Source organism: Chamaea fasciata, unplaced genomic scaffold, assembly GCF_029207755.1.
Source record: "Chamaea fasciata isolate MVZ Bird 193981 ecotype frontalis unplaced genomic scaffold, bChaFas1.0.hap1 SCAF_32, whole genome shotgun sequence".
Lineage (NCBI taxonomy): Eukaryota > Metazoa > Chordata > Aves > Passeriformes > Sylviidae > Chamaea > Chamaea fasciata.
Window position 1 is genome coordinate 1,347,329 of NW_027094117.1, and position 27,675 is coordinate 1,375,003.

Sequence of the window (27,675 nt, forward strand, 5' to 3'; positions counted from 1 at the left end):
GATGATGAGGAAGGCAGAGAAGAGGGTGAAAAAGAGAGGTCTGGGATCCCCAAAGAGAGTGAGAGAGGTGTGGGACCCCCAAACTGAGTTGGGAGGGGTCTTTGGGTTGGAGAAACAATGGGGGAGGGGAGGGAAAAGTGAGGCTGGGACATGAAAAGGGGTTTCATGTGGGTCCTTTCTTGTCCCCATCATTCCATCCCTGGAGTGATTCCCTGGGTCTCGGGGTGGGGAGGCAGGATGGATCTGCACTGGAGGGGTCCCCAAGCCCCCTGCTCATCCCTGGGGGGCTCACAGGGGGTTTCCCACACAGCATCCAGTGCTTCAGCGGCCATGGGGCAAGGGGGTGGGAAAGGGGGGGTCTAGGTTTGGTGGTTAGGAGGAGCAGGAGGAAGAGGAGGGAGGGAGGACAAGGAGGGGGAAAAGGAGGAGCAGGAACAGGAGCAGAAAGAGAAGGAGCAGCAGTAGAACCACGTGGTTCCCCCACCCTCCTGCTGAGTCCGCAGATTCCCCGGCCCCAGCAGGTGAACAGGGAGGGGAAGCTCGCCCCACATCTCTCAGAGGGTGTCCTGGAGGGCCTTTTGCAACGGCTGGGATGTTTGGATCTTGCAGGACCTGAAAGCTGAGCCACAAATGTCCCTTGGGAGAATCATGGAGGATCCACACGGTGATTGCCCAGTACCGGAGGACCTGGGGGGTGACATCGGTTTTGGGGCTCGCGAGGAGTGGGGAGAGCAGCATGGGGAGATCCCGAAGCTAGGGTTCCTCAGCAGCCTGGCAGGGTGGGGGAGGATAGAGATGAGCAGGGTCTCGGCCCACCCAGTGGTCAACAGGTGGTGACTTCTTGAGCGAGACTTGGGCAGCGGGACCAGCTAACCCAAGGTGCTCACCCCTGCCTTTTCCCCCAAGCCAGGATTTGTCAACCTCAGACTTTGTCTAGATGGAGGTAAAGGAGGCTGCAAGGAAAAAAGAAGATGCCTGGGATACTGAGGCAGGTGAGGAGGAAGTCGTTGCCCCTTTCCCCCTCTCCTCTGCTGCATCTCCCAGCCCAGCATGGCCCCCGGCTGCAGGACAACCCCACTGCCGACGCTGTCCTGCCAGGGGTAGGCTGGGGGGGATCTCCTTCCCCTTCCCTCTGACAGAGGCAAATCCTATCCTCTCCTTCCTTCCTCTCGTCTTTCTGTCCTGCTTCCTTCCTCATTCCTTCCTCTCCTTGTCTTTCCTTACTCCAGGCACTGAGCTGCAGAGACCAGGGAGAAGAAATCCCCGCCACGGAATCTTGTGGAAGAGGCTGTTTTGAGTGGCTCCCTGGCACAGGAATCCAATGGGGAGGAAAAGCGCAAGAGCACCCACACAAGGAGGGGCTGCAGACCAAGCCCAAAGAGCTGTGAGGAGGAAAGACCCCCACCCCTGTGCTGGGGAGGTGGCCGGAGATACAGCCAGATCTTGGAGCTGGTGGAGAAGGCTCAGGCCAGTGAGTAGCCCCACGGGTGCTTGGAATGTGGAAAGGGCTCCAGGTGGAGCTTCGAGCTGAGGAGACATCAGAACATCCACACTGGGGATTGGGCCCTACAAGAACGGGGAATGTGAGATGAGCTTCAGGCGGAGCTCAGCCTATTCCTGGTGCCTCCAAAGACAGTGGTGCCAGATGCAGAGACCCCCCTGCAGCCCCTAGAGATCCATGGGGATGCAGAGATCTCCCCGCAGCCCCTGGAGGAGCAACGCTGGAGCAGGGGGATGCCTGACAGGAGGCTGTGAGCCTGTGGACAGAGGGGCCCCCGCTGGAGCAGCCTGTCTCTGAAGGACTGACCCCGTGGCAGGGGACCCATGCTGCAGCAGTTTGAGGGGGGCTGTTGCCTATGGGATGGACTGAGGTTGGAGAAGTTCCGGAGAACTGTCCAGTGGGAGTTCCCCAGGGTGCAGCAGGAGAATGGCTCCTGTCCCTTAGCAGAGGAAGAAGCCTGAACTGAGGGGCATGAACTGAGCGTGGCCCCCCCTTCCCTGTGTCCCTGCACTACCGGGGTAGGAGGTAGAGGTGGAAGGAGGGAGAGCTGGGGATGGTGTTTTGAAGGGTTTTTTCCTCTCATTATCCTACTCTGAGTTTGTTAGCAATAAATTCAATTCATATCTCCAGTTTGGAGCCTGTTCTGCCCGTGACGATGTTTGATGAGGAAACTCTCTTGCTCCTTAACTCATGAACCCTTGGTTAAATTTTCTCTCCCCTGTCCTGCTGTGGAGGGCACTGACAGAGCAGCTTTGGTGGGTGCCTGCCATCGGACAGCACCACCCCACTACAATGGGACACGTCCTTGTGTGCCCCCGTGCTATGGTGCCACTGTTGCTGTTGCTTTTGTCTCCCTCATCAATTTTATCTTTTGCATTAAATGCTTGCGAAGTGCCCCCAGTGTCCCTCGTGTTCCCCCGGTGCCGGCAGCCCCGTCCCTGCCCTGCTCCCCCTCCCACGTCCCGTCCCGGCTGGCGGAGCCTTGGAGCTGCCGTGGGGGCCGTGGGGCTGCCCCGGGGGCTGCGCCCTGAGCCGGGGCCCCTTCCCAGCGCTCCCAGTCTGCCCATCCAGCCCGGAGCAGCCGGCGAGGGCTTCAGCTGGGACGGCAGGGGGGCGATGCTGAGGGGTGGGACCCACCTCGCTTGGGTTTGGTTTGCTCTTCCCAGCCTCAGGAAAAAAGATTTTTGGAAGTTTCTGCCAGAAATCTCTCCCCTCCTCCACTCAGCCCAAGGGCCTTGGGGGGTCTTCCCTTTTTTTTTGGCGAAATCAAAGCCATGCACTTCATGCTCATAATTATGGCCAGGAGAAGTGACGGCTTTCCTCGGAGCCGGTGCCGGGGAACACGCCGGGCTGGGAAAGGCGGGCCGGGAGGTGCGGAGAAGTTTGTTTGTGTTTCCAGCTCAATCCCGACTCGGGCCCGGGCCCGTCCCAGCGCTGTTCCTCATCTGCGGCTTTCCCCTCACACAGCCCGGGGGCGGGGCCTGAGAGCGCGGGGCGGGTGTGGGCCGTGTGCAGAGCCCGCCCTTGACGCGCTTCCATTAGCGGATCGTGCCGTCACACAAAATTCTCACGCGCCGATTGGGCCGAGCGGGGCCAAGCCCGGCCCCGGGGCCGCCCCCCGGGCGGCCGTTGACCGGCAGAGGCGCCATTGGCGGAGCGTGTGTGCGGGCCCGGGAGCGGCGGCAGCGGCCGGAGCCCGGTGAGGCGGCGGCGGAGCTCGGAGGCGGCCCCAGCGCGGGTGGGAGCCGCGCTCGGTTCTGCCGGGGCTCGGGGCCGGCTGCGGGCGGAGGGGGCGGCAGGGGGCTCTGGCGGGTTCCTTGTGCCGTGTCGGCGCCGTGTTCCCCGTGGCCTGAGGGCGCTGCGGGAGCGGCTGCCCGCGGTCTCCTTCCCGCCGCTGCCTCGGCAGGAGCCGGTGCCGGAGCAGCGCTGCCTCGTCCCGCTTCCTGCGGGGAGAACGGAGGTGGCCGCCCTGTCCCCGGGGCAGTGCGGGAAAATTCCCGTGGCCAGAGGTTTGTGTCCCCAGAGGAGACCGAGGAGTCGTGTAAAAGTGACTTTATTCCTGAACAAAGGGAGAGGCCGTGCGGCATTTGCCGTGGGGTCTCTCCAGTTGTTGTCATACTCGGCCTCCTTTTTATCCTGATTTTCCCTTCTGCGTCTCCCTGTCCCTTTGTCCAGTGGTGAAGGTCCTTGGAAACTTCTGACTTCCCGATCCGCCTCCAGCATGTCCTCGTTAATATGCCCCCCCTTTTCTATAACATCCGATATTCACGGCTCTGTTCAGTCTTTGTTCTTCTTCTCCGTGTTCAGGAATTTTCGCAGGATCTTGGCTGAGCAGCAGTCCTTGTCAATGAGTAACATTTTCTCAATCTGATGGTTTCTCCCGTTCCTTCCTTATCTCCAAGTCCCTGTCCCTGTCTCCAAGCAGATTGACTCTGTTTTTCCTTGCTGGGTCCGCTTTGGTTTTGGGATTATTGTAAGTGCCCTCATTCCCTGTTGTTTTGTCCCATTCCCATCCTTTCCACATTTCGACCGGCACATGATCTGCTTTCTTATTTCCTTTGTTATCTGTTTCACCACTTTTCAGTTATCATCTATTTGTCAACAGCAGCTTGAGTCATTTAATTTTCCACCCTGTCCTCCTCCTTCTGCTAATGGATAATCTGATCCCATCCCACGGTGAGATGTTGCATTCTTTGAGTGGATTGGTGGGCCAGGCTGAGGAGCTGGATGTGTCTGGTTGGTTATTATTTTGTGGACATCTTGTAATCTAATTCTGCCATTGTAATGATCAGTGGGTTCTCTGGCTCCTGATCTGAATTGGTTCGGGTTCCCAGGGGCTGGTCCATGGTGTTGCAGGATTTGTTCTGATGGCCGTTCATCTTTTCCCCATTTTTGGGTGCTCTGTCCAGCCAGTGCTGTATCAATTTTTGTCTTTTCTCTAATTAAATCCTCACACACTTGGATTCCCAAGTGATTTCTCTGAACCTGTGGTAGCACAAACACCCCAGTGGTCTAATGCTCCCTGTGTGACACAGACAGTGAGAGCACATGTTGGAGTGGGGAGAGGGATGATTCCCCTCTACTTCTTTTAGTGAAGTTTTCACAACATTCTCCATTTGCTGTTTCCCTTTGCAGCTGAAGCAATTTGTGTTGCAGAGTCAGCTCTCCTCCCTGTGGGCTCTGCCTTTGGCTGTGCCAATTCCATCTGTGCCAGCAGGCAGAGCTTGGGGTGAGGGACAGAGGGAATGAGCCCAATTCCTCCCCCGGGCAAGAAGAGCCTGGTGCATTGTCCACACTTTTCCCCAGCAGTGTTAATTTGCATTTCTAAAGCTCCTCTCCTGGCTGCCTGGAAGGAAGCTTCTCTTCCAGAGCAGCCTTTGGATGACTCACACGTGGTCCCCCCAGAGTCTGTCTTTTGTTTATTTGTTTCTAACAACATTCTTTTAACTGTTTATGGGAAAAGGGTCACCTTCAAAGCTCTTCTAGTTTTGCAAAATGCAGCCTAAAGATGAACATCGAAAAACCCAAACCGAAGTTTTGCCATCACTAAGAGCCTCACACAAACATACACAAAAAACATCCCAAAACAATCAAATTTCTTCTACTTCTCCTAGGACTAAAAATTGTTTCTCACACCCCTGGTCAAATCTAACTGACCACATAAAAGTAGGATTATTACCGAAAATGTTCCAATGGTGTAATCCTTTCACTGAAACTGTGAGAAAAACGAAAATTCTCCAGCAAGATTTTTAGTGTTAGAGAGTCAAGGCATTACTTCATTTTGGCCAGGATGTGCAACACAAATCATTTCATCCACACATAGCCTGGGTGTGCAGAGAAAATCATTCCATGACACGTGAGTTTTACTGGATTTTCCCTAAACGTTAAACAGTCTGAACCCATAGAAATCCATGGGTTTGATATTCATTGCTTCCAAGTTGTGAAGTTCTCAGTATTTGGTTTCCTATTGGAGCTGGATTTCTTTGCCTCTGCTGTTAATTAGGTCGGCATTCCTGGATTTCCTTACCAGCCTTTTCCAGACCAGGTGTCTCCAGCTATTCCAGGGGCAGTGTCTGGGGTAGATGTTGGTTGCTGTTTGCTGATGGTCGTTGGTGTTTTGTTGCTGGTCGTTATCTCTGTGGGTGTCTTTTGGGCTATTCCCAGTCTGTTGAGATGTTAAACTCATCTCTGTTGAGTGGTGTAACATCCCTTTTAAAAAAATCATCTAAAATTCCTTTCCCCAGGGCAAAGGCAAACCAAGCCTGAGTGGAGAAATTCAAAACCCCCTAAATTTAAAGCCGGTATGTTTTCCCACAATGTAATCGCATCCAGCCCAGTGTGTGAGTGTGATTGAGAGCCAGAGTGGAATTCTCCCGTTGTCTTCCCCAGCCCTGTGGCGAGTGCAGGCACAGAAACCACTGAAGCTCCAGCAGTGGCAGCAAGGCTTGGCCCCCAGTGTGTGGAGATGCCCCAGGAGGTGCCCAGGCAGACGATTCCAGCAGAGGATCTGTGGGCAGGCACAGGGGCTTCCCCCGCTGTGGAGCCCTGGCTGCTGCTCCGGTGCCTTCAGTGCGGGGTCAGTCGTGGCCTGTTTAACATCCACAGACAATTCCAATTCCTTTTCTGAGTGTGGGAGAGCCATGGCTGGGGCATCAATCATTTGGGGATTTTTTCATTTTCTCATGTTTTATTCTCTTTCTCATGTCCATACTGCAACATTGTGGCTGTCTGGTGTTAAAAAGTCACACAATGTTCTGGATACAATAGAGAATCCTCAATCCAGGTCCTGCAATTCCCCATTAATCCTCAGAGTTGTCCCAGCTCCATTTTAGTCCTGGGTAACATTACTTCTGAGATTCCCTGGACCCTCTGTGGGTCCATACACCACAAACCTTCAGTCAAAATATGTCCCAAATATTTAACTTTTTTCACCAGCTTTTGCGCTTTTTTGGGGGGGTTTTTTTGGGTTTTTTTGGTTTTTTTTCAAATACTCCATGATGCTTTTTAGCCTGAAAATTGAGCTAATTCACAAAGGCTTCTTCTACCACTTCTTGACTGAAGCGAGTCATCCACATCCTGCATTACAGGGATTCAATATCAGTCTGTAAGCCCTTCCTTCCCTCCCTTGGAACAGGGGATTGCTTTTAGACACCACTTGTCCTTGTTGCTGCAGAGTCATTTGGAGAGGCTGGGTATCTGATTTTCCCTCTTTCCCTGGGGCTGCCCACACTTGTGGGTTCACTTCAGCACAGGCCTTGCCAGACATTTGACACAAAGGTACAAGAGAACTAGCCTGTGTTTCACCTTTTACAATATTGATTTGCATTTCCAATATAGCCATCAAATACCTCCCCATTAAATTACAATCACGTTTAGGAGCAAATAAAAATTCCTGCATTTCAAACCCATCCCCCACATCTGCCGATAGTGGTTGGATAAAACACTGCTGCTCACCTTTCCCACTTGTCCCCTGAATAATCAAGGACATTTTTGGGATTTTCCCCCCTTAGGTCTAAGATCCAGAGCGGATGGAGAGGCCCCTGTGTGTATGAGGAAAGGCCTCGTGTGGATGCAGCCCCAGCCTGAATGTTGTCAAGGGCTGCAGTGTGGTGGGTCCCTGGTGGAATGGGAGCTCTGGCAGCCCCAGGAATCCATGTCCATGCAGGGGTGGACTTGCTCCTGCTGAGGGTGCTGCTGTGTGTGCCTGCAGTGTCCTTGTGGCCTGCAGATGGAACCCTGCTTCCTTGCCAGGGGCTGTTTGGGTGGGCTCTCCCCCGCCGAGGAGGGCAATGCCTGTGCCAGGTGCTTGTGGCCGAGCCCGTCCCCTCGGTGCTGGGGCCCCCTTGGGCGCTGGGGTTCATCCCTCAGGGGCTGTAGAAACTCTGCCATGGCCTTTGCCTTCAGCTTGGCCTTTTCCTCCTCCCTTCTTGCCTTCACCTGCTGTGCCTTTGTGCCCAAGTGCTCCAGGGGCTTCTTGTGCCGCTCCTGCAGCCCCCCTGAGTGCCTGTGGGTGCTCCTCCTCTGGCAGCTGCTGAGCTTTCTGCAGAGTCATTCCTTTCTCCAGCGACCCAAACAAAATCCTTAAAGGAGAATCTCGATCCTTCCCGGAGTAATCCACATTTCCCAGCTGTTCCTTCCTTCCTGCTGAGCCCCGGCTGCCCCACAGCTCCCCACAGGCCCCCAGCCCGTGCTCCCGGTGCCGCACCTCTGCGCCCGCTGCTGCCGCCCCCCAGCATGGAGAAACTCCCTGGGATCCTGACCTCCTTGTTTTCCTCTCCTGGAAACTGGGGGCACAAAGGATCTGCAGCAGCTGGCAAATTTAGAGGATAAGACCCTGCTGAAAAATGTCCCAGTCCTCAGTATTTCTCTCTTCCTCCTCTTTTCCATCATCTTTTTTCTTACCGCAGAGATTCCTCCTGCTGCTTCTTGCCTTGATCAAACTCTTGCACCCTCCCCTTCACCCTCACCCAGCACACCAACACCATCCATCCCCTGTTGTCTAAATCCTTTCTCGACCTCCCTTATTGCCCCTCTGGGTGTCCATGTCCTTAATTACCTCTGGGAGAACGATGCCTTGGGAAGGCTGAACTGTAACAGGGACTGCACAGAGCTAGAGAATAAAGTCGATATTTATTGAAAGCTCTTTAGGGTACACCTTGGGCAGGGCAGGAGCCTGACCAGGGCTACACTCCAGGGGGACGTAGAATGGTCGCAAAATGGACGACTGGTCACAAGGTCCTAAATTTTGTTAAGTTTGGGCCATTTGCATATTGGAGCCCAGTTGTCCAACCACAGCCTCAGGTCGTGAGGTGTCGTGCTCCTTGTTTGTCTCTTTAGTCCACCGTTTTTTATGTATTTGGGCTTGAAAGTTGTGCTTGTTTTCCTTGGTCTTCAGCAGGAAAAGGATTTGTTTTGTGTACCTACTCTGTAATGAGAGTTTAGCAGCACTTAATCTGAGGCTCAGAACTACACCCCTATGCAGCGCAGAATCTGAAAAACATGAAAGGTAAAACTCTGGGCAAACTACCTCAGCATTCTCCCAAGGGACCCTTCAGAGTTATTTTGCGATCGTGATCCCTTTTGCCAGGACGCCTTCCTGGCTTTCCCTTTTCCACCCTCCATGGGTGCCCTGCCATGTTCACTCCCTGAAGATCCCAGTGTCCTCACTGATGAGATTTTCAGTGCTCTCTCCCTGCCGACTCTTCACAGACCCCCCTGATGTGTCACTGCTGATCTGTCTCCTGGACACTCTGGGGTCCCCAGTCAAACCCCCGGTGCCGCCGCCACCCCAGGGAGCCGATCACCCAAACTGGGTGAGGCACCTTCAGCTCCACTCACTGCCCGCCGCCCCGGACGGTGGAAGGAATTCCAGAGGAGCCCCAAGGTGTGTGGAAAAATTGACATCACCAGGGGTTTCTGTCCACAAAGTAGACAGAGGAGTCCTGTAAGAGTAATCTCATTCATAAAAACATGGAGAGGCCGTGGGACATTTCCCATGGGATCTCTCCAATTGTTGGAGAACGCAGCCTCCTTTTCATCCTAATTTTCCTTTACTTCTTTTCCCCATTGGCTGAAGAACTTGAGAGGTACAGACTTCCCAATCCACCTACGACATACCTCCCTTAATATGCACCCCACTTCTGTATAGATAACGATAGTCACAGCTCTGTTCAGTCTTTGTTCTTCTTGTCGCAGTTGATGAATTTAGCAGGACCTTGGCAGAGTGAATTATTAAAAAAATATGAATATCGCCCTAATGCCGATATCCAACTATGACGGACAAAAGACTCTCTAACAGTTTAAAGTTAGGAAGTGTACGTTTAATGACGACGCCGGGCAGCGTGCGGGATAGCTCCCAAACACACGCGCACCTACAGAAGATCACAGGGTCCTTCTATGTACAGAAGGATTGAATACCCAAAACGCAAGTGTATATTCATGACTTTAGTACATCCCATTCCCCGCTTCGTATGGTAATTAGCCAAAAGCTATTAAGCATGCGTGGTTTGTTCTTTGAAATGGGTCAGTGGTCTTTTTTATGGGGCAAGGTCTCAAAATGATGGAGTAAGTGAGTCTTCTTCGCTTTGACTTTTTAACCTTTTAGTGTTGTGTGACAACTGAATCCTGTTTTCCCAGGAGTATTTGATTTATGAATTCATTGTCCTTCTTGAAGCCTATTGATTAGTCAGAATACACAAACATAAGTTGACAGGCCTCATGATTTATCAGTTCCTTAAATCCGGCTTCTGCTTATCAAAAGGGAAGTCTATCTGTCTTACTTCAGCAATATCTGGTTTAACTAAAATCTTTAATTCATCAAAATTAACGTTACAAGAGCAGCAGGCTGCGTGGTCAGTTAATATTTTCTGGAACTGATGCCTTCTTCTGTCCCTTCCATATGTCCGAGTGCCTGGCCCTATCCCCAAGCAGATTCGCAGCATCTGTTTGTAAAGACACTTTCCTCTTCTCCCTTTCATGGGGGTTCCCCGTTTGCGGGACATCCCCCCTGGAGCAGGGTGTCCCCCGTTGCTGCAGCCCCACCCCTCGGGCAGGCTCAGCCAATGGGAGCGCGCGGCGCTGATGACTCACCAGTTGCCAGGCAGACCCGCAGGTCCCAGCAGTGCCCCCCTGGACCCCATGTGCGCCCCGCCCTCGGCCCCAGCGCCCCCGCGAGGGGAATTTGGGGAGGTGGGAGGGGGGAGGTTTTGCGAGGGGCTGAATCTTTATGTTGTAGAAAAGTTTTTGTCTGAGTCTCGATGTGTGGGGAGTTTTTGATCTGTGTCGATGTTTGGAGGAGTTCTAGGCTGAATCTTGGTGTTTTGGAGGTTTTCACAGACACAAGGTGCCCGCTGACTTTTTGAGAATAACTTGGGCAAGGAGGAACCCCCAGCCTAAGGTGCTCTCCTCTTGTTTTCTCCCTAAACCAGGATTTGTCATTCCCAAGGAGTGCCCAGATGGAGAAGGAGGAAAAGCCCCGGAGATCCCGCAGGAGGAGGGGCTGCAAACCCAGCCCAGGGAGCTGCGAGGAGGAAAGACCTGCCCTGTGCCAGGAGGGCGGCCGGAGATCCAGCCGGAGCTCAGAACTGGTGGAGAAGCCTCATGGAGGGGAGAAGCCCCACAGGTGCCTGGAATGTGGGAAGGGTTTCAGCTACAGCTGCCGCCTGATCCGACACCAGAGGATCCACAGTGGGGAACGGCCCTATGAGTGTGGGGAATGTGGGAAGAGCTTCAGCCACAGCAGTAGCCTGAGGAGACATGAGAGGATCCACACTGGGGAAAAACCCTACAAGTGTGGGGAGTGTGGGAACAGCTACAGGAACAGCTCCGCCCTGTGGAAACACCAGATGATCCACACTGGGGAAAAACCCTACGAGTGTGGGGAATGTGGGAACAGCTTCAGAGACAGCTCTACCATGTGGAAACACCAGATGATCCACAGTGGGGAAAAACCATACGTGTGTGGAGAATGTGGGAGGAGCTTCAGAGACAGCTCCAGTCTCGTCCGGCACCGAGTGATCCACACGGGGGAAGGGCCCTACACCTGCTTGGAATGTGGGAAGAGCTTTGGATTGTGCTCCGACCTGAGAAAACACCAGCGCATCCACACCGGGGAGAGGCCCTACGAGTGTCCTGAGTGTGGGAAGAGGTTTGCAAGGAGCTCCAATCTCCTCAAACATCAGCACATTCACACGGAGGAGAGGCCCTTCCGCTGCCCTGACTGCGGGAAGGGTTTCAAGCAAAACTCCACCCTCACTGTCCACCGGCGCATCCACACTGGGGAGAGGCCCTACGAGTGTCCTGAGTGTGGGAAGAGCTTCTCCAGTAGCTCTATCTTGACCAGACACCAACGGAGGCAGCACTAAGGGAAGCCCTGTGAGTGCCCCGAGTGCGGGAAGAGCTTCGTGCGCTGCTCCAGCTCCATCCCCCATGGGAGGATCAGCGTTGGATGATCCCCAGTGACCCCCGTTGGGCAGAGCCCTGGTGATCCGTGGTCCTGGTGATCCATGTTGGGAAGACACCTGGCTGTGGGGGATCCACATCTTCCTGTCTCCCCATGGGCACCTGGATGAACACAGGGGCAGAAACATCCCTTGTGACGCAGACTGACATTGGCAATTCCTTGGGGAGAGTGGATTTGTTGACTTTCAACCCCAGAAAATTTTTTTTTGTTCAGTCCTATCTTTTGGTGGCATCAAGGAATACTGGATGGTCTTCGAGATCTTTTCCAACCTCAGGGATTCCACACGATTTTGATTTCCTATTGCCCGAGGGCATCTTGTGCAGCCACATGGTGATGATCTGGGGCCAAGACCAAGATTTTGGAGGCAGTGGGGTGGAAATCCCTCCAAAAATGGTTCTTCCCTCCGACCCAAGCACGTGGATCCTCAGCTGGCATGGACAGGGAAATCGTTTTCTTTTGGCCTTGATTTGCTTTTCATTTCTCTTCATCCATTTAAAATATCCAACGCTGAGGTAAAAATAAAGATGTTGAACTAAGACATGGTTGGGATGATGGGGGGGACATAGACATGGTGGGACAGAGACATGGAGAGTGGCATGGGCCCACATGGACATTTGAGTGGGACGTGGCCATTCATGGGGACACGGGGGGAACACGAGCACAGATAAGGACGTGGGGGACAATGACAGGGATGGAAACATGGTGGGGAGACAGTCGTGGGTGAGGACATGGTGGGACATGGCCAGTGACATGTGGGGACGTGGCCATGGCCGGTGCCATGGGGGGAACTTGCAGGGGCTGTGGGGGATGCTGGGTTTGAGGGAGTTGAGGGTTCCTGGGAGGGCCTTGGGGCTTGCTGAGGGCTTTGGGGACCCCAGGCCCAGCGGCTCCGGCTGCGCTGGGAGACCCTGGTGGAGGTTCTGGGGCAGCTGCTCCAGCTGCTCCCTGGGACTGGGGCGAACTGGGAAGCTTTATTGGGAGCACTGAGATCGTCTGGGTGGGGACTAGAGTGACAGCAGGGCTTGGAGGGACACATGATCCCCCCAAATCAGCGCGGGGACGGAGCAGGGGGGCCCGGCCGGGCCCGAGGCCACGGGGAGGGGCAGCGGCCGCCGGCGGCTCAGGAACTCTGTGGGCAGAGAAAAGGGGGTGACACCGGGCTGGGGGCCCCGGGGGGAGCACACACGCTGTGGGGGAGGGTGGACACGACCCCAAGGAGCCCCCCTCACCTTCTTGCACAGGTAGAAGCCCAGCCCCAGTGCCGGGAAGACCAAGCCCAACCCGAAGGCCCCGATCCCCGTCAGCACCTTGCTGTGGGCAGCGTCCGGCGGCATCTCTGGGGGCCCGCAGGGTCAGCCCGGGCTGCAGCCCCAGGGCTCTGCGGGGCGGGGCTGGGGCTGTCGGGGGCACCGTGGCCAAAGCCTCCCGGGGCTCTGGGCACGGCACGGGCTACAAGGCCACAAGGCCGGGGCTGCTCCGGGCGCTTCCAGTCTGTCCCTCTGCTGTTGGGGGCCGGGTGCGGCCCTTTGTGACACGGGCGGTGTCAGGGCCCTCGGTGATGCGGGGTGCCATTTGCTGTGCCCCGCGCGGCTGCGGGGGCAGGGACAGAGCGGCTTTGGTGGGTGCCCGGCACCGGGCCGGCCTCAGCCCTGGCCACGGGCACCGCCCACATCCCGCGCCGCACCTGCCGACACATTTCTGGCCACACCTGAGCTCCCACCTGCCCCGCAGCCCGGGGCTCCGCCGTGCCCAAAAACCCCCAAAACCACCCAAAAAACCCCGGGGTGGGGCTGCGGCGGCCCGGAACCCGCTCAGCCAATCCCAACACGGGCGGGGCGCGCTGCAGCCAATGAGAGCGCGAGTTGGTGTTTTTGGGCCTCATCACTGGCCGGGTAGAGCCTGGGGAAAATCGGCTCCCAAAAGTGCTCTCGGCCAATCAGAGCGCGCGGCTTTGCTGCTGCTGAGCCCGCGCTGTGTCCGGGCCGGTGCTCCCCGGGCAGCGCGGCTGCTTTGGGGCTGGCGGCCCCTGGCCGGCGCTGGCCATGGGGCGAGTGGCGGCAGCTGGGGCCGGACTGGTGGCACTGGTGGTGCTGGGAGCGCCCCCGGCTGCGGGCGCGGGGCTGTCGGGTGAGCGGGGGGCGGGAGGCGGTGGGGCAGGGGGGGAGAAGGGGGCAAAGGGGGGAGCCCGGAATGGAGCCGGGGGAGGAGGAGTAGGGGACCCCCGAAAGGAAGAGCGTCATGGGCTGAGGGTCGGGGGAAGGTGAGGGAGGGCTGGGAGAGGGTGGGAAAAAGGGGAAAAGGGGAGGGTGGGATACGAAAACTGAGCGGGAGAGGGCTGGAAATTGGGGGGATTGTGTTTAAAATGTTGGGAAAGGCGGGAAAAGCGCAAATAAGCGGAACGGGACCCCAAAATAGATTTGCGGCGTGGCTGGAGGTGGGAGGGGAAGGGAGAGGGTGTGAAAGGGGAAGTGGGGGAAGGGTGGGAAAGAGGAAGCGGCAGTGCGGGCAGGAGGGTCCCATGGCGGCCGTGGGGCACAGGGGTGCGGAGTGGGGATCCGGGGTGGCCCCCGGAGCTCTGGGGGTGCTGGGGGGGCACCCCCTGACCTGTGTCCTGCACACTCAGCGGTGTTCCAGGAGGTGCATAAGACCGAGTGTCACTTCATTAACGGCACGGAGAAAGTGAGGTTCGTCACATCTACAGCCGGGAGCAGAACACGATATTCGACAGCGACGTGGGGCGCTTCGTGGGCTACACGCCCTGGGGGGAGAAGTGGGCCCGGCATGGAACAGCGACCCGAAATGGATGGAATACATACGGGGTTTTGGGGACAGTTGCTGCCGGCAGAACTACATGATTTGTGCCCCGTTCAGCGTGGAGCGCAAAGGTGAGCGTAGGGCAGAGCGTGTTCCCCGGGGCCCTGCCCTGGCAATGACCCTGGAGTTCCTCAAAACCTCCCTGCGAATCACCCCAGAGGCGTCAGCCCTCCTTAGGACCGTCCCCGGGGACTCCTGTCCATCCCAGTGAAACCCGTGGTTTCCCAGTCCATCCCAGTCCATCCCAGTGTTCCCCCGCGTGTTCATCCCGGCCCCGCGTGGAGATGACGCCTCTCAGCCAATGAGAGCGCGTCTCTCTGATGACTCACCAGTTGCCAGGCTGACTCTCAGAACCGAGTGCCCCGCGCTGGACTCGGCTTCCCAGCGCCGCGCACTTCATTCCCAGTCCCTCCCAGTCCTTCCCAGTCCATCCCAAGCCCACACCGCCCCTCCCCTCTCTCTCCCAGTTCCCCCCAGCTGATCCCAGTGTGTCCCCGCTCTCTCCCAGTGCCCCCCAGCGTTTCCATCTCGCTGCTGCCCTTCAGCTCCCAGGCCGGCCCCAGAGGCCTGCTGTGCTCCGTGATGGATTTCTACCCCGCCCACATCCAGGTGAGGTGGTTCCAGGGCCAGCAGGAGCTGTCGGGACACGTGGTGGCCACCGACGTGGTCCCCAACGGGGACTGGACCCACCAGCTGCTGGTGCTGCTGGAAACGCCGCCCCGGCGCGGGCTCACCTACACGTGCCAGGTGGAGCACGTCAGCCTGGAGCAGCCCCTGAGCCGGCACTGGGCTACGGGGGAGCCACTGGCCGGGCTGGCAGAGGCACTGGGATGTGCTGGGAGTGACTGGGAGGGAGCTGGGGAGAGGCCGGTGGGAAGTGGGAGAGGGGCTGGGGGGCTGTGGAAGGGCTGGGCAGGAGTTTGGAGGATGCTGGGGAGGATGGGATGGGGTTGTGGGGGTGCTGGTGGGCGCCGGGAGGGAGTCTGGGGGTGCTGGGTGGAACTGGGAGGGATCGGAGTGAGGCTGGAGGGGCTGGGAGGAGCTGGGCGATGGGAAAGAGGGGCTCGGGCTGAGGTTGGTTGTGCTGGGAAGCGACTGGGAGGGGTGTGGGAGAGTCCTGGAGGGGCTGGGAAGGGACTGGGAGAGGGTTTGGAGGTCCTGGGAGGCAAGTGGGAGGGGGTTGTGGGATGCCGAGAGGGACAGGAGGGGCTTTGGTGGGTGGTGGGGAGGCCAAGAAGGGATTGGGAGGAGGTTTCAGGGGCTCCTGGGTGGGCTGGGGGAAAGCAGGAGGGAACTTGGAGGGGCTTGGGGTTTCTGTGAGAGGTTTTGGGGGGTGCTGAGCCCCACAGCCCCTCCAGAGATGCCGCCGGACGTCGCCCGCAGCAAGATGCTGACGGGGATTGGGGGCTTCATGTTGGGCTCGGTGTTCCTGGCGCTGGGGCTGGGCTTCTACCTGCGCAAGAAGGTGAGGGGGGGTCCCGGGGCTGGTGGTCCCCCATGGCCGGAGCGTGTGTGCTCCCCCCGGGGCCCCCGGCCCGGTGTCACCCCCTTTTCTCTGCCCACAGAGCTCCTGAGCCGCTGGCGGCCGCTGCCCCTCCCCGTGGCCTCGGGCCCGGCCGGACCCCCCACTCTGTCCCCGCGCTGATTTTTGGGGGGTCGTGTGTCCCCCCAGCCCCGCTGTCACTCTGTCCCTGCCCGGCTGCTCCCAGTGTTCCCAGTAAAGCTTCCCAGTTAGACCCAGTCCCAGTTATGGGGGGGCAGTGGGGAGGGACCTGGGGGCACCCTGTGGGTGGACCATGATTGGCGATAGAGGCAGAACCGTCCTGGGATGGATCGAGAATGGGGAGCCCCATGTGTCCCCCCTATGTCACCCCACTCTCAGACTCCTTGGGAGACACCTGAACCCCAGCACGGCACCCAGCGATCCCCAAAAAGTGCAGGGAACCCTCTAAGCCACCAGGGAAATTTGAGGGGGGGGGCGCCCAGGCCGGGCCAAGAGCCCAGAGCTGCCCCAGCCCGACCTACCCCGGCTCCATCCTGGGGATTAGAGAGGAGATGTAGTGCATGCCCCACTGGGTTCCCCAGGGGGACAGAAGGATACAGGGGTTGAATTAAAGTCTTTAGAGAAATTAAAATATATTAAGCCATGTAAATATGAAGTAGAAGTTTAGACTTTAGTTGTAAGTAAACAGACTCTAAGTGCCTTAAGAATTTGCTAGGTAGCCCAGAGCCCTAAGGCCTGGTAACTTGGCTTTAGACATAACAAAAACATCGCTCACAGTACTAGATAGAACAGGTACAATTTTTGCGTGAATGAGATAGAACCTTTTACATTAATAGAGATGGTATATGCGTAGGTTCTTGTGTAAGGATTGATACCATCCTTCGCAGTTTTTTGTAGTTTTACATACTTTCAAAATTAAGTTTAGATTGGTGTAGAAAGAATGTTTTAGAATTGTGTTCTTATTTAATTGGAAAACCTATAGATAAGGATATGAATATGCATTTATGGTTTATGGATAAAATCCACTGTTAATGGGGACACCCCTGGAAGCCACCGCCCATGCTCAGCACACAAGGGACCGTGCAGAAGTTGCTGTGCGCCCCGACCCACCACCCAGCCCGTACCGTGCCTCGGAGCCAAAAACATCTCCAGCAGCGTCAGTGCCGCCGTTGTCGCGCCACGTGAATCCCCCTGAACGTGGAAGGGGCCCAGCACATCCGATTCACGTCACCCCAGCGCTGAACCACGCCATGCTGCCGACACCACGCCATGCTGCCGACACCACGCCATGCTGCCGACACCACGCTATCCTGCCGACACCACGCTATCCTGCCGACACCACACCATCCTGCCGACACCACGCCATGCTGCCGACACCACGCCATGCTGCCGACACCACACCATCCTGCTGACACCACCTGCTGACACCACGCCATCCTGCTGACACCACACCATCCTGCCGACACCACGCCATCCTGCTGACACCACGCCATCCTGCTGACACCACGCCATCCTGCTGACACCACGCCATCCTGCTGACACCACACCATCCTGCCGACACCACGCCATCCTGCTGACTGTGCCTGCGGCTGTCATCACCCTCCACGTCACCCAAAGTGTCTCCTCACACCCCCTGGGCTGCTCCCACCCTCCCAGCACTGGACATGGACCACAACAATAACGTGTCAACAAGGAGGGGGATGAGGAGGGAACATGACGGGACACCAGGACAAGGCATTGATGGAAGACACCAGAGGGCTGTTATGGATCAGAGGGGAGGCACCAGTGATATTGTTTCAGACAATGATTCGGATTCTTCTATCTCAGATATAGCAGACTCAAACTGGGAAAGAGACTTTCTGTCCCCTGACCAGGTACACCGCCCAGCTCTGCCTGAGTCAAGGCACCCTCCGAGAAGGACTCAGCATCTGTCTCTAACAGACTGGGCAGCAGTCAGACGCCAAGCAATCAAAGACAAGGACTTTATTTTGGCTGAAGGATCGCTTTTAGCTTTGCCAGTTACCGATGCCAGAGGAGGTGTCAATCAAGGTGGAAACCACCGAATCATGAATACATTGAAAATGCTGTTTGCAAAGCTCTGCTGTTGACTCAGCTGGTGGGAATCCCTGAAAGGACTTATACAGAAATAAAGCAAGGAACATCAGAGCCATTTCTTACATTCGTAGATTGCCTGATAGATGCAATAGAGAGACAATGCAAGGATGACCTGGCATGTCTTTATCTGCTTCAAAATTTTGCCTTTGTTAATACTAGTGAAGAAAGTAAACAAATAATTAGAGCCTTGCATGATCCACAGCCTTCTATACATCAAATGATCTAGGTTTGTAGAGAAAAAGAAATTTCACCATATATTACAAAGACTATTGCTGCTCTAAAGGTAACACCTCAAGCAGAAGCAAGGGGTGAAAAATCAGTAAAAGCCCTTGAAGTTCTCAGCTCAGCACTTCAGCAAAACAACAAGACATCACAGAATGACAAGAGACTGTGTTTCCGATGTGGGAAGCCTGGACACATATCAAAGTTTTGCAGAGCCAGCACAAAACTCAAACCCACCTTTCTGCTGTCCAAGATGTAAAAAGAAAAGACACCATGCCAAGCAGTGCCACTCCAAACCTCTGTCTAGCATCCCTTCCAGGCTCCTTCAGTCCGGTCGTAGGGAAAGTAGCCACTACCAAACAGAACAATACCTAACTTGTAGTCTGATCTATATTAACAAAACAATCAGAGTTACAGGTCTCCTGGATTCAGGAGCGCAGGTAACAGTGATTTCTCATTTGTGCTGGCCAAGGGGCTGGACTTTGGTGACACCTTTAGATCCTCCTACAGAAACTGGGGGAGTCACCGGATGTCTACAAAGTAGATGCACGATTACAGTTAAAGGACCTGAAGCAGCTATTCGCCCCTTCATTGTACAGAAACTTATCGCAATGGGGAGTAAAGTAGAGTGAAATTTTACTTGGAGTCACTTAGTATATTTATGTCTGAGTTAAGTTATATTTTAATATTCTGTCAAGATTAATTTCTGTGTGGTTTGGTTTAAGTATAGGCTAAGTATTGGTCAGTTAAATTATGTTGTTTTAAGTTCTGTTAAGTTTGGGCCCTGTTAAATTCAGGTTATTTTTAAGTTTCGAAAAGTTTAATTTTTATAGAATTTAGATGATATTAAGTCTATATCCTATTAATTTAAGGTTTTATTACATGTAACTTTTATTAGCTCATATAATTTAAAAATTCTTTCATATAATTTAAAACTCTGTCAAAATTTATTCATATTAAGCACTGTTTGATTTTAGAATTACCTGAAGCTCTGTTAAAATATGCTCATCTTATTTGCAAAGTTTAATTATTTTTAGAGAGAAGACACTTTGACCGAAACAGCTGTGATGAAATATTGGTAAACACCTGTTTGGGGATGGAAGAAGATGCAGTTTACCACATCCTTGGTTTCATGAAAGGTTTTATTGCTTGTTACAATTTCACAAATCCACGTCGTAAGCTGTTTTAGTGGGGTTTTTTGTAGGTCATAAGTATATGATAGTTTAGAAAGGTGTTATTTCAACTTCCTAAGATGATTAGTGTTTATGTATTAATTATATAATGTAAATTTGTTAATTTTCCTAACTTACAGCTGATTTTTTTAATATGCTTGAATATCCTTTTTCTAATTATCCAAAAGACATGTGAACTTCAAGATCCTTCCTTTTATTTTTTAACTGTTTAAGCATTTTATAACGTCGATTGTTAAGAGCCTTGTTTTAAAAAATGTCTTAAGGGACATCACTCCAGTTTAGAGCTTGAGTCCTGGCCAGACCCTTCACTTTGTCTGGATGGATGTTCTGCCAACAAGCTCCGATGTTTTTTGCATCAAAAATAAATTCAAGTCACTTTCACTTGGCAATTTGACCTTACAAGTAAGACAGCTGGACCGATTTTTGGAGTGCACTTGAGCACCTTGCCAGGGAAAGGGTGTCCTGGTCCTCACTGGAAAAAGATTCTATAAGCTGTTTGCAGACTCTGAGATGATAGTGCAATATTTTAGTAATTAATAATTATCCGATTTCACACGTGTTATCGTTAACAACCATTAATTATGCTTTTCATCTGAAATATTCTTAATTGTTATACCTGAATTTTTCCTGATTGCTATCAGTTCTTAAGAGTCATACATTTTTTCAGAGTACCTATGCACTTATGCAGTGTTTGTATTTCCAGGTACCAAATTAAAGCAAACATAAATACATGTGCAGTCTATCAGCTGGTGCAACCCCCTGTATCTACAGGAGCAGTCAACTCATGAGGATTGAAGAGCTTGTGATTATAGTAAACAAATCTTATCAAATACTCATTTTTTGAGAAATACAAAATATCCATCTGTCAGTGGATATATCTTTAAGTCCAATTGTACATTGGTACACAGGGAAAATCAAAAGAAAATCCTTTAGCTCAGAAATCCAGAGACAGGACAAATTGAAGGTCCACTTTCTCTATTAACTTGGGGCAAAGGGGCTTGCTTCTATTTCTGCAGATTTAGAACCCAGGTGAATTATTCCAACAAAGAATGTGAAGGACATATCAAGCACAGAAAAACACTGACCACTCTGCAGGCAAAGAAGAGAGCACACAGACGTGAACTGTGCAGAGACTCCAGCTTGCACCTGCTGTCGTGTGCTTCAGCCATTGGAGGCTGTGAACTTTGGGATTTAGTGTGGGAATCAGTAGTAATGTAGAACCTTCTGTTGGTCAGCATGGGGATCAATTGTATGCTTTTGCTCTTTTGCTTTGCTTGCTTTTAGTAGCACAGATTTACCCATTAGTCAACCTAGAACAAATATTTGGGTAGCTTTAGCTAATGCTTAAGGTTTAGATACTATGTTTGTCTTACACAACCCCAGAAAAACCATTTTCCACCAGTTTAGTTGGTATACCAGTGGACAACTGGCCAATTCCAAAAGAAATTGATGAAGCCATGCAAGGTATATATATATAGAAACAGCTATATAGGATCTTGGACCCCAGTAGATGAGTGGGATTGGTGGGTTCCTCACCTTCCCAAGGCATCTCTCGAACCTTAAAAATTAGAAATCTTTGGTTCCGTGAAAATGACCTTTTGTGCCAAATTTAATTACACAGGAAAAAAATCAAGCTTTGGTTAAAGATATTTCTCCCTATCATGATATATATAAAAATCAGAGCTTTTGATGTAATCATACTGCTTTAGTGCAGTCTGCAATCAGTAACATTTCCTATCAATTGCCATGACAAATATTTTTATTCGTGATGACAGAACTTAGCCTGCTATCCCAGCACATATTGTAGGTGGACCACGTAGCATTGGAAAACTTACTCTGCTAACACCCAATGTAAATTGGGGCGTTGGCTGAGTAAGGAGTTCAATTTTACTTCTCTTGCATTAAGTAACAGGCACGCAATTTTGTAAAAAAGGGCTGCAATTTTTCTTTTATTAGCACAGGGACATGGATGTGAAGATTTTGAGGGAATGTGTTGTATGAATTTGTCTGATCACTCAGAATCTATCCGCAAAAGCATACAACAACTTAAGGAAGGTGTATCAAAAATTGGAGTTAATGATGGTGAGATAAATAAGCCCTACCCCAGAAATGACAGAAGTTGTGGTTCAGTATTCCATGTTGCTGAGTTCCAGGTTGTCAGTTCAGTGTTCTGTGTTGGCAGTTCAGTGTCCCCGGTAACCCCCTGTAAGTGTTTCCCTTTCCGTCCAGTCTCGGTCAGGCCCTGCTGCTCCCCAGGATGGTGACAGGACGTGAATGCAAATCAGCCACCGGCACAACACCATCCTGACAGAAAACCCTGACAGACAACGAGCCAATGCTTGAAATGGAAAACCAAAGAGCACATGTTGCAGTCGGGAAAGAGGGGCATCATCCCCCAGCTTTGCCCTCCCCGCCATGACCAGCATGAGACTGACCCAGAGAGACACCCCTGGACTTTCGAGCCAACAGCGACTCCGGGTGTTCCCGCGAGGACAGAAGTCCCGGCTCTGCCTGCATTGCACTCCAGTGGGAAGAGCTGCACACCTCCTCCTCCGAGTCGCTTCTGGGAGCAGCGGCGGTGTGCGCGCGACCCGTCGGGCCCCCACCCCGAGCTGATACCAATAAGGGTGTTAAAAAAGAGGAAAGGTCTCCTGCCCTGTTTTTATCAATGGGACTTGGTTAGATAGCCTGTTTGATGGAGGGAATTTGACATCATGGATGAAAAGATTTCTAAAAATGGGATTGCACATTTAAGCGAATCATGATGCCTTGTTTGCTCCAATGCACTCAACAAAAAATTAAAGCTATTAAGGGAGTCTACATGAATCAACAAGGAGATGTCGAAGTGCACCCCCCCCCCCCCCCCCCGGGTTCTCCAGGGAGGGAGAAAGATACAGGGATTGAATTAAAGCCTTTAGAGAAATTAAAATATATTAAACCACATAAATATGTAGTTTAGACTTTAGTTTTAAGTAAACAGACTCTAAGTGCCTTAAGAATTTGCTGGCTAGCATGTTGTGGTGCATGTTTCTCCCAGTGGTTTGTACCTGAGTTCCCCACCGTTCTTCCCGGAGCTGGTTCAGCCCTAAGGTCGTTCCCTCCCTTTTTCTATCTAGCAAGTTAATCCTACCCCCTCCTCCAGAACCCTCTCTGTCAAGCCCTGGTTGTCCCAACCCCTTGCCGTGCCCCCTCCCTGCAATTCCCCTAATCCTCGAAGCCCTATTAGTCAGTTCAAATTGTATCCACCCCCTCTACCACCCCATTGGTTGTGGGCTTTGAAAGTCCCTCCCGGCACTCCTCCCCTGTTGAATTCTGATTGGTCATGCTGTTGTGTCCACCCACTGTTCCACCCCTGTTTAAAAACCGTGTTCACTCCTGCTGGCAGCTCTCCTCAGCTCCTGAACCCTTCAGCAATAAACCTACCCTGCTGGAACCTCAGACCGAGAGCCTCCGTCTCCTCCTTTACCTGGTCCTCAATGCCGTCTGGCACAGGGTCCTAGAGCTGGTGGCTCTAAGGTTCTGCCCGTGGCAAGGATAATGCCAGGGCAGTTCCCCACTCCTGGCGCAGCACGGCTGTGCCCCCTGGAGCCAGTGGGACACCGGTGACTGAGGGCGTGCGTCACTAGCACAGAGCCCAGAGCCCTAAGGCCTGGTGATTTGGCTTTACACATAACAAAAACATCGCTCACAGAACTAGACAGAAAAGGTACAATTTTTACATGAGTGAGATAGAACCTTTTACGTTAATAGATACGTTATATGATAGAACTTTTTATGTTAATAGATATGCTATATGCCTTTGTGTAAGGATTGATACCATCCTTCCCAGTTTTAAATACTTTCAAAATTAAGTTTAGATTGGTGTAGAAAGAATGTTTTAGAATTGTGTTCTTATTTAACTGGAAAACCTATAGATAAGGATATGAATATGCATTTATGGTTCATGGATAAAAATCCTGTTTCGGGGGCAATGGCATCGACTCATCGATTCTTCAATGACGGATCCATCCTCCTGCCATCTACAACAAGAGACAACGGGGCTCTGCCAGGGAGCCGTGGCCAGGGGGCCGTGGCCAGGACTTTGTCAGGTATCACCACTTGGGGGGTGCAGCTGCTGCTGCTGCTGCCGCTGTTACAGCTGAAGCCTTTGCTGCTGCGGCCACTGCTGCAGAGAGCGCTGCTCGAAATGGGACTCTGGGCCAGGAATCTGCCTTTTCCTTCTGGCTGGGAGCCCCTGTCAATCTGCCTTCCCCCCGTGGCTGGGATTCCTTGTTAGTAAGTTATTGCCCCCGACGTTGGAACTGTCTGTTAACCTGCTTCTACGCCCCACTGGGACTTTAAGTATTGCAACTTTTAGTAAGACTACATACTTAGGACTCCTGCTTTTTGGATCGATGCATTTATATAATAAACAACTCGTAATACCCAGAAAATGCTCTTGGCCATTTAAGACCCTATACCCACGAACAGCTTGACAGAGTAGGACCCCTCCCAAAGCAATCTGGTGGTCCCAACCCCTCCCCCACTCTTTTGGGGTCCCAGGCCCCCCATTTCCCCCACTCTTCCACCTCTTCCCCACTGCCCCCCAATCCCCCACCACCATCTCCCCATGCTTGGTTCTAGGGGTTCCAGGCCCTTCCTGCTCAGTCTGGGGGTCCCATCCCCCCTTTCCCTGAATTCAGGCAGCTCCTGGCAGCTTTTTTTCTGGGAGGAATCCCTGAGTTTGGGATTTTTGGGGTGCAGTTGTTAGGGGGGACAGCTCTGACTGGCTTTCCCCTCCCTTTTGTGGCCTCTCAGCTGCCCACGACACCCTGGGAGTGCTGGGATTTCCCTCCTGGGGACAAGGACGTTCATTCCTTTCCAGGAGCCCAATGCCCGGCTGGGGGTCCAGGTCAGGAGGTCCTTGAGCAGCTGCTCCAGAACCTCCACCAGGGTCTCCCAACGCAGCCGGAGCTGCTGGGCCTGGGGTCCCCAAAGCCCTCAGCAAGCCCCAAGGCCCTCCCAGGAACCCTCAACTCCCTCAAACCCAGCATCCCCCACAGCCCCTGCAAGTTCCCCCCATGGCACCGGCCATGGCCATGTCCCCACTTGCCACTGGCCACGTCCCACCATGTCCTCACCCATGGCTCTCTCCCCACCGTGTCTCCATCCTTGTCATTGTCCCCCACGTCTCCATCTGTGCCCGTGTCCCCTCATGTCCCCATGAATGGCCACGTCACCCTCCATGTCCATGTGTCCCAAAGTCACTCCCCATGTCTTATGTCCCCACCCAGGTCTTAGTTCAACGTCTTTATTTTTACCCCAGTGTTGGACATTTAAAAGGCATGAAGAGAAATGAAAAGCAAATCAAGGCCAAAAGAAAAGGATATTCCTGTCTGTGCCAGCTGAGGATCCACATGCTTGGGTGGGAGGGAAGAACCTTTTTTGGAGCGGTTTCCACCCCACTGCCTCCACAGTCATGGTCTTTGCCCCAGTTCATCACCATTTGTCTGTGGAAAACACCCATGGGCAACAGGAAAGCAAAATCGTGGAATCCTGACACTGGAAATTACCTCCAAGACCATCCAGCATTCCTTGATGCCCCCAGAAGATAGGACTGAGCACAAAAGATTTTCTGGGGTTGAAAGTCAACAAATCTGCTCTCCCCAAGGAATTCCCAATGTCGGTCTGTGTCCCGATGGATGTTCCTGCCCCTGTGTTCATCCAGGTGCCCACAGGGAGACAGGAAGATGTGGAGCCCCCTCAGCCACATCTCTTCCCAACACAGATCACCAGGACCACGGATCACCAGGGCTCTGCCCAACGGGGGTCACTGGGGATCATCCAACGCCGATCCTCCCATGGGGGATGGAGCTGGAGCAGCGCACGAAGCTCTTCCCGCACTCGGGCACTCGCAGGGCTTCCCTTAGTGCTGCCTCCGTTGGTGTCTGGTCACTTTAGATCTGTCTGAGAAGCTCTCCCCACACTCAGGACACTTGCAGGGCCTCTCCCCGGTGTGGATGCGCCGGTGGACAGTGAGGTGTGAGTTGCGGTTGAAGCCCTTCCCGCAGTCGGGGCAGCGGAAGTGCCTCTCATCCGTGTGAATCCGCTGATGTAAGAGGAGAGTGGAGCTCCTTGCAAACCTCTTCCCACACTGGAGACACTCGTAGGGCCTCTCCCAGCTGTGGATGCGCTGGTGTTTTCTCAGGTCGGAGCACAATCCAAAGCTCTTCCCACATTCCAAGCAGGTGTAGGGCCCTTCCCCCGTGTGGATCACTCGGTGCCGGACGAGACTGGAGCTGTCTCTGAAGCTCCTCCCACATTCCCCACACACGTATGGTTTTTCCCCACTGTGGATCATCTGGTGTTTCCACAGGGTAGAGCTGTCTCTGAAGCTGTTCCCACATTCCCCACACTCGTAGGGTTTTTCCCCAGTGTGGATCATCTGGTGTTTCCACAGGGCGGAGCTGTTCCTGAAGCTGTTCCCACACTCCCCACACTTGTAGGGTTTTTCCCCAGTGTGGATCCTCTCATGTCTCCTCAGGTTACTGCTGTGGCTGAAGCTCTTCCCACATTCCCCACACTCGTAGGGCTGTTCCCCACTGTGGATCCTCTGGTGCCGGATCAGGTGGCAGCTGTAGCTGAAACCCTTCCCACATTCCAGGCACTTGTGGGGCTTCTCCCCTCCATGAGGCTTCTCCACCAGCTCTGAGCTCCGGCTGGATCTCCGGCCGCCCTCCTGGCACAGGGCGGGTCTTTCCTCCTCGCAGCTCCCTGGGCTGGGTTTGCAGCCCCTCCTCCTGCGGGATGTCCTGGGCTTTTCCTCCTTCTCCATCTGGGCACTCCTTGGGAATGACAGATCCTGGTTTAGGGAGAAAACAAGAGGAGAGCACCTTAGGCTGGGGGTTCCTCCTTGCCCAATTTATTCTCAAAAAGTCAGCGGCCACCTTGTGTCTGTGAAAACCTCCAAAACACCAAGATTCAGCCTAGAAGTCCTCCAAACATCGACACAGATCAAAAACTCCCCACACATCGAGACTCAGACAAAAACTTTTCCACAATATAAAGATTCAGCCCCTCGCAAAACCTCCCCCCTCCCACCTCCCCAAATTCCCCTCGCGGGGGCGCTGGGGCCGAGGGCGGGGCGCACGTGGGGTCCAGGGGGGCACCGCTGGGACCTGCGGGTCTACCTGGCAACTGGTGAGTCATCAGCGCCGCACGCTCCCATTGGCTGAGCCTGCCCGAGGGGTGGGGCTGCAGCAACGGGGGACACCCTGCTCCAGGGGGGATGTCCCGCAAACGGGGAACCCCCATGAAAGGGAGAAGAGGAAAGTGTCTTTACAAACAGATGCTGCGAATCTGCTTGGGGATAGGGCCAGGCACTCGGACATAAGGAAGGGACAGAAGAAGGCATCACTTCCAGAAAATATTAACTGACCACGCAGCCTGCTGCTCTTGTAACATTAATTTTGAAGAATTAAAGATTTTAGTTAAACCAGATATTGCTGAAGTAAGACAGATAGACTTCCCTTTTGATAAGCAGAAGCCGGATTTAAGGAACTGATAAATCCCAAAAATGTCTTTGATTATTCAGGGACAAGTGGGAAAGATGAGCAGATGTGTTTTAGTCAACCACTATCGGCAGATGTGGGGGATGGGTTTGAAATGCAGGAATTTTTACTTGTTCCTAATTGTGATTGTAATTTACTGGGAAGGCATTTGATGGCTAAACTGGGAATGCAAATTAATACTGTAAAAGATGATACAGAGGCCAGTTCTGTGGTACCTTTGTGTCAAATGTCTGGCAAGGCCTGTGCTGAAGTGAACCCACAAGTGTGGGCAGCGGCAGGGAAAGAGGGAAAATCAGATACCCAGCCTCTCCAAATGACTCTGCAGCAACCAGGACAAGTGGTGTCTAAAAGCAATCCCCTGTTCCAAGGGAGGGAAGGAAGGGCGTACAGCCTGTTATCCAGCCCCTGTTCAAGGCAGGGTTTTGGGAGCCAGGCATCTCTCCCTATAATGCTCCTCCTATGCTGCCAACCAAGAAATCAGATGGAATCCACAGAATGGTGCAGGACCTAAGAAGAAATGAGATTATCAAACCCAGGCACCCCACAGTCTCAGATCCTTACACCACCTGGAACCAGGTTCCCTCCTCACACTGCTGCCATTCAGGATTTGATGTAAAAGATGCTTTGGGGGATGCCCACTGACACAGGATGCTGAACAGGATTTGGCCTTTGAGTGGGAACAAGAGGGAGAAGGGAAAATGGGAAAGACATGGACGGTCCTTCTGCAGGGATGCACAGAAGCACCAACCTTATTCGGGCAAGCTTTGCAGAAAATATCAAAAGAATTTACCTCACCCCCAGGGACAGGGATAATG

General features: G+C 53.3%; 2 protein-coding genes and 1 pseudogene across 2 annotated transcripts; 2 read left to right on the top strand and 1 right to left on the bottom strand.

Annotated features, from left to right (window-relative positions):
• Window positions 1-3,126: 3,126 nt before the first annotated feature.
• LOC136303317 (zinc finger protein 850-like) overlaps window positions 3,127-27,675 on the top strand; it is a 171,392-nt pseudogene continuing 146,843 nt past the window's right edge.
• Window positions 13,346-18,926, top strand: LOC136303373 (class II histocompatibility antigen, B-L beta chain-like). Its single transcript, XM_066207063.1, is given in 7 exon segments — window positions 13,346-13,589; window positions 14,086-14,145; window positions 14,148-14,240; window positions 14,243-14,347; window positions 14,785-15,065; window positions 15,634-15,741; window positions 15,842-18,926. Coding segments are annotated over 7 exon segments (741 nt in total). The 5' UTR covers window positions 13,346-13,504; the 3' UTR covers window positions 15,851-18,926.
• LOC136303276 (zinc finger protein 892-like) lies at window positions 24,587-26,064 on the bottom strand (the record flags this gene model as incomplete). Its single annotated transcript, XM_066206991.1, has 1 exon — window positions 24,587-26,064. A coding segment is annotated over one exon (849 nt), but the record flags the coding sequence as incomplete, so codon positions are not given.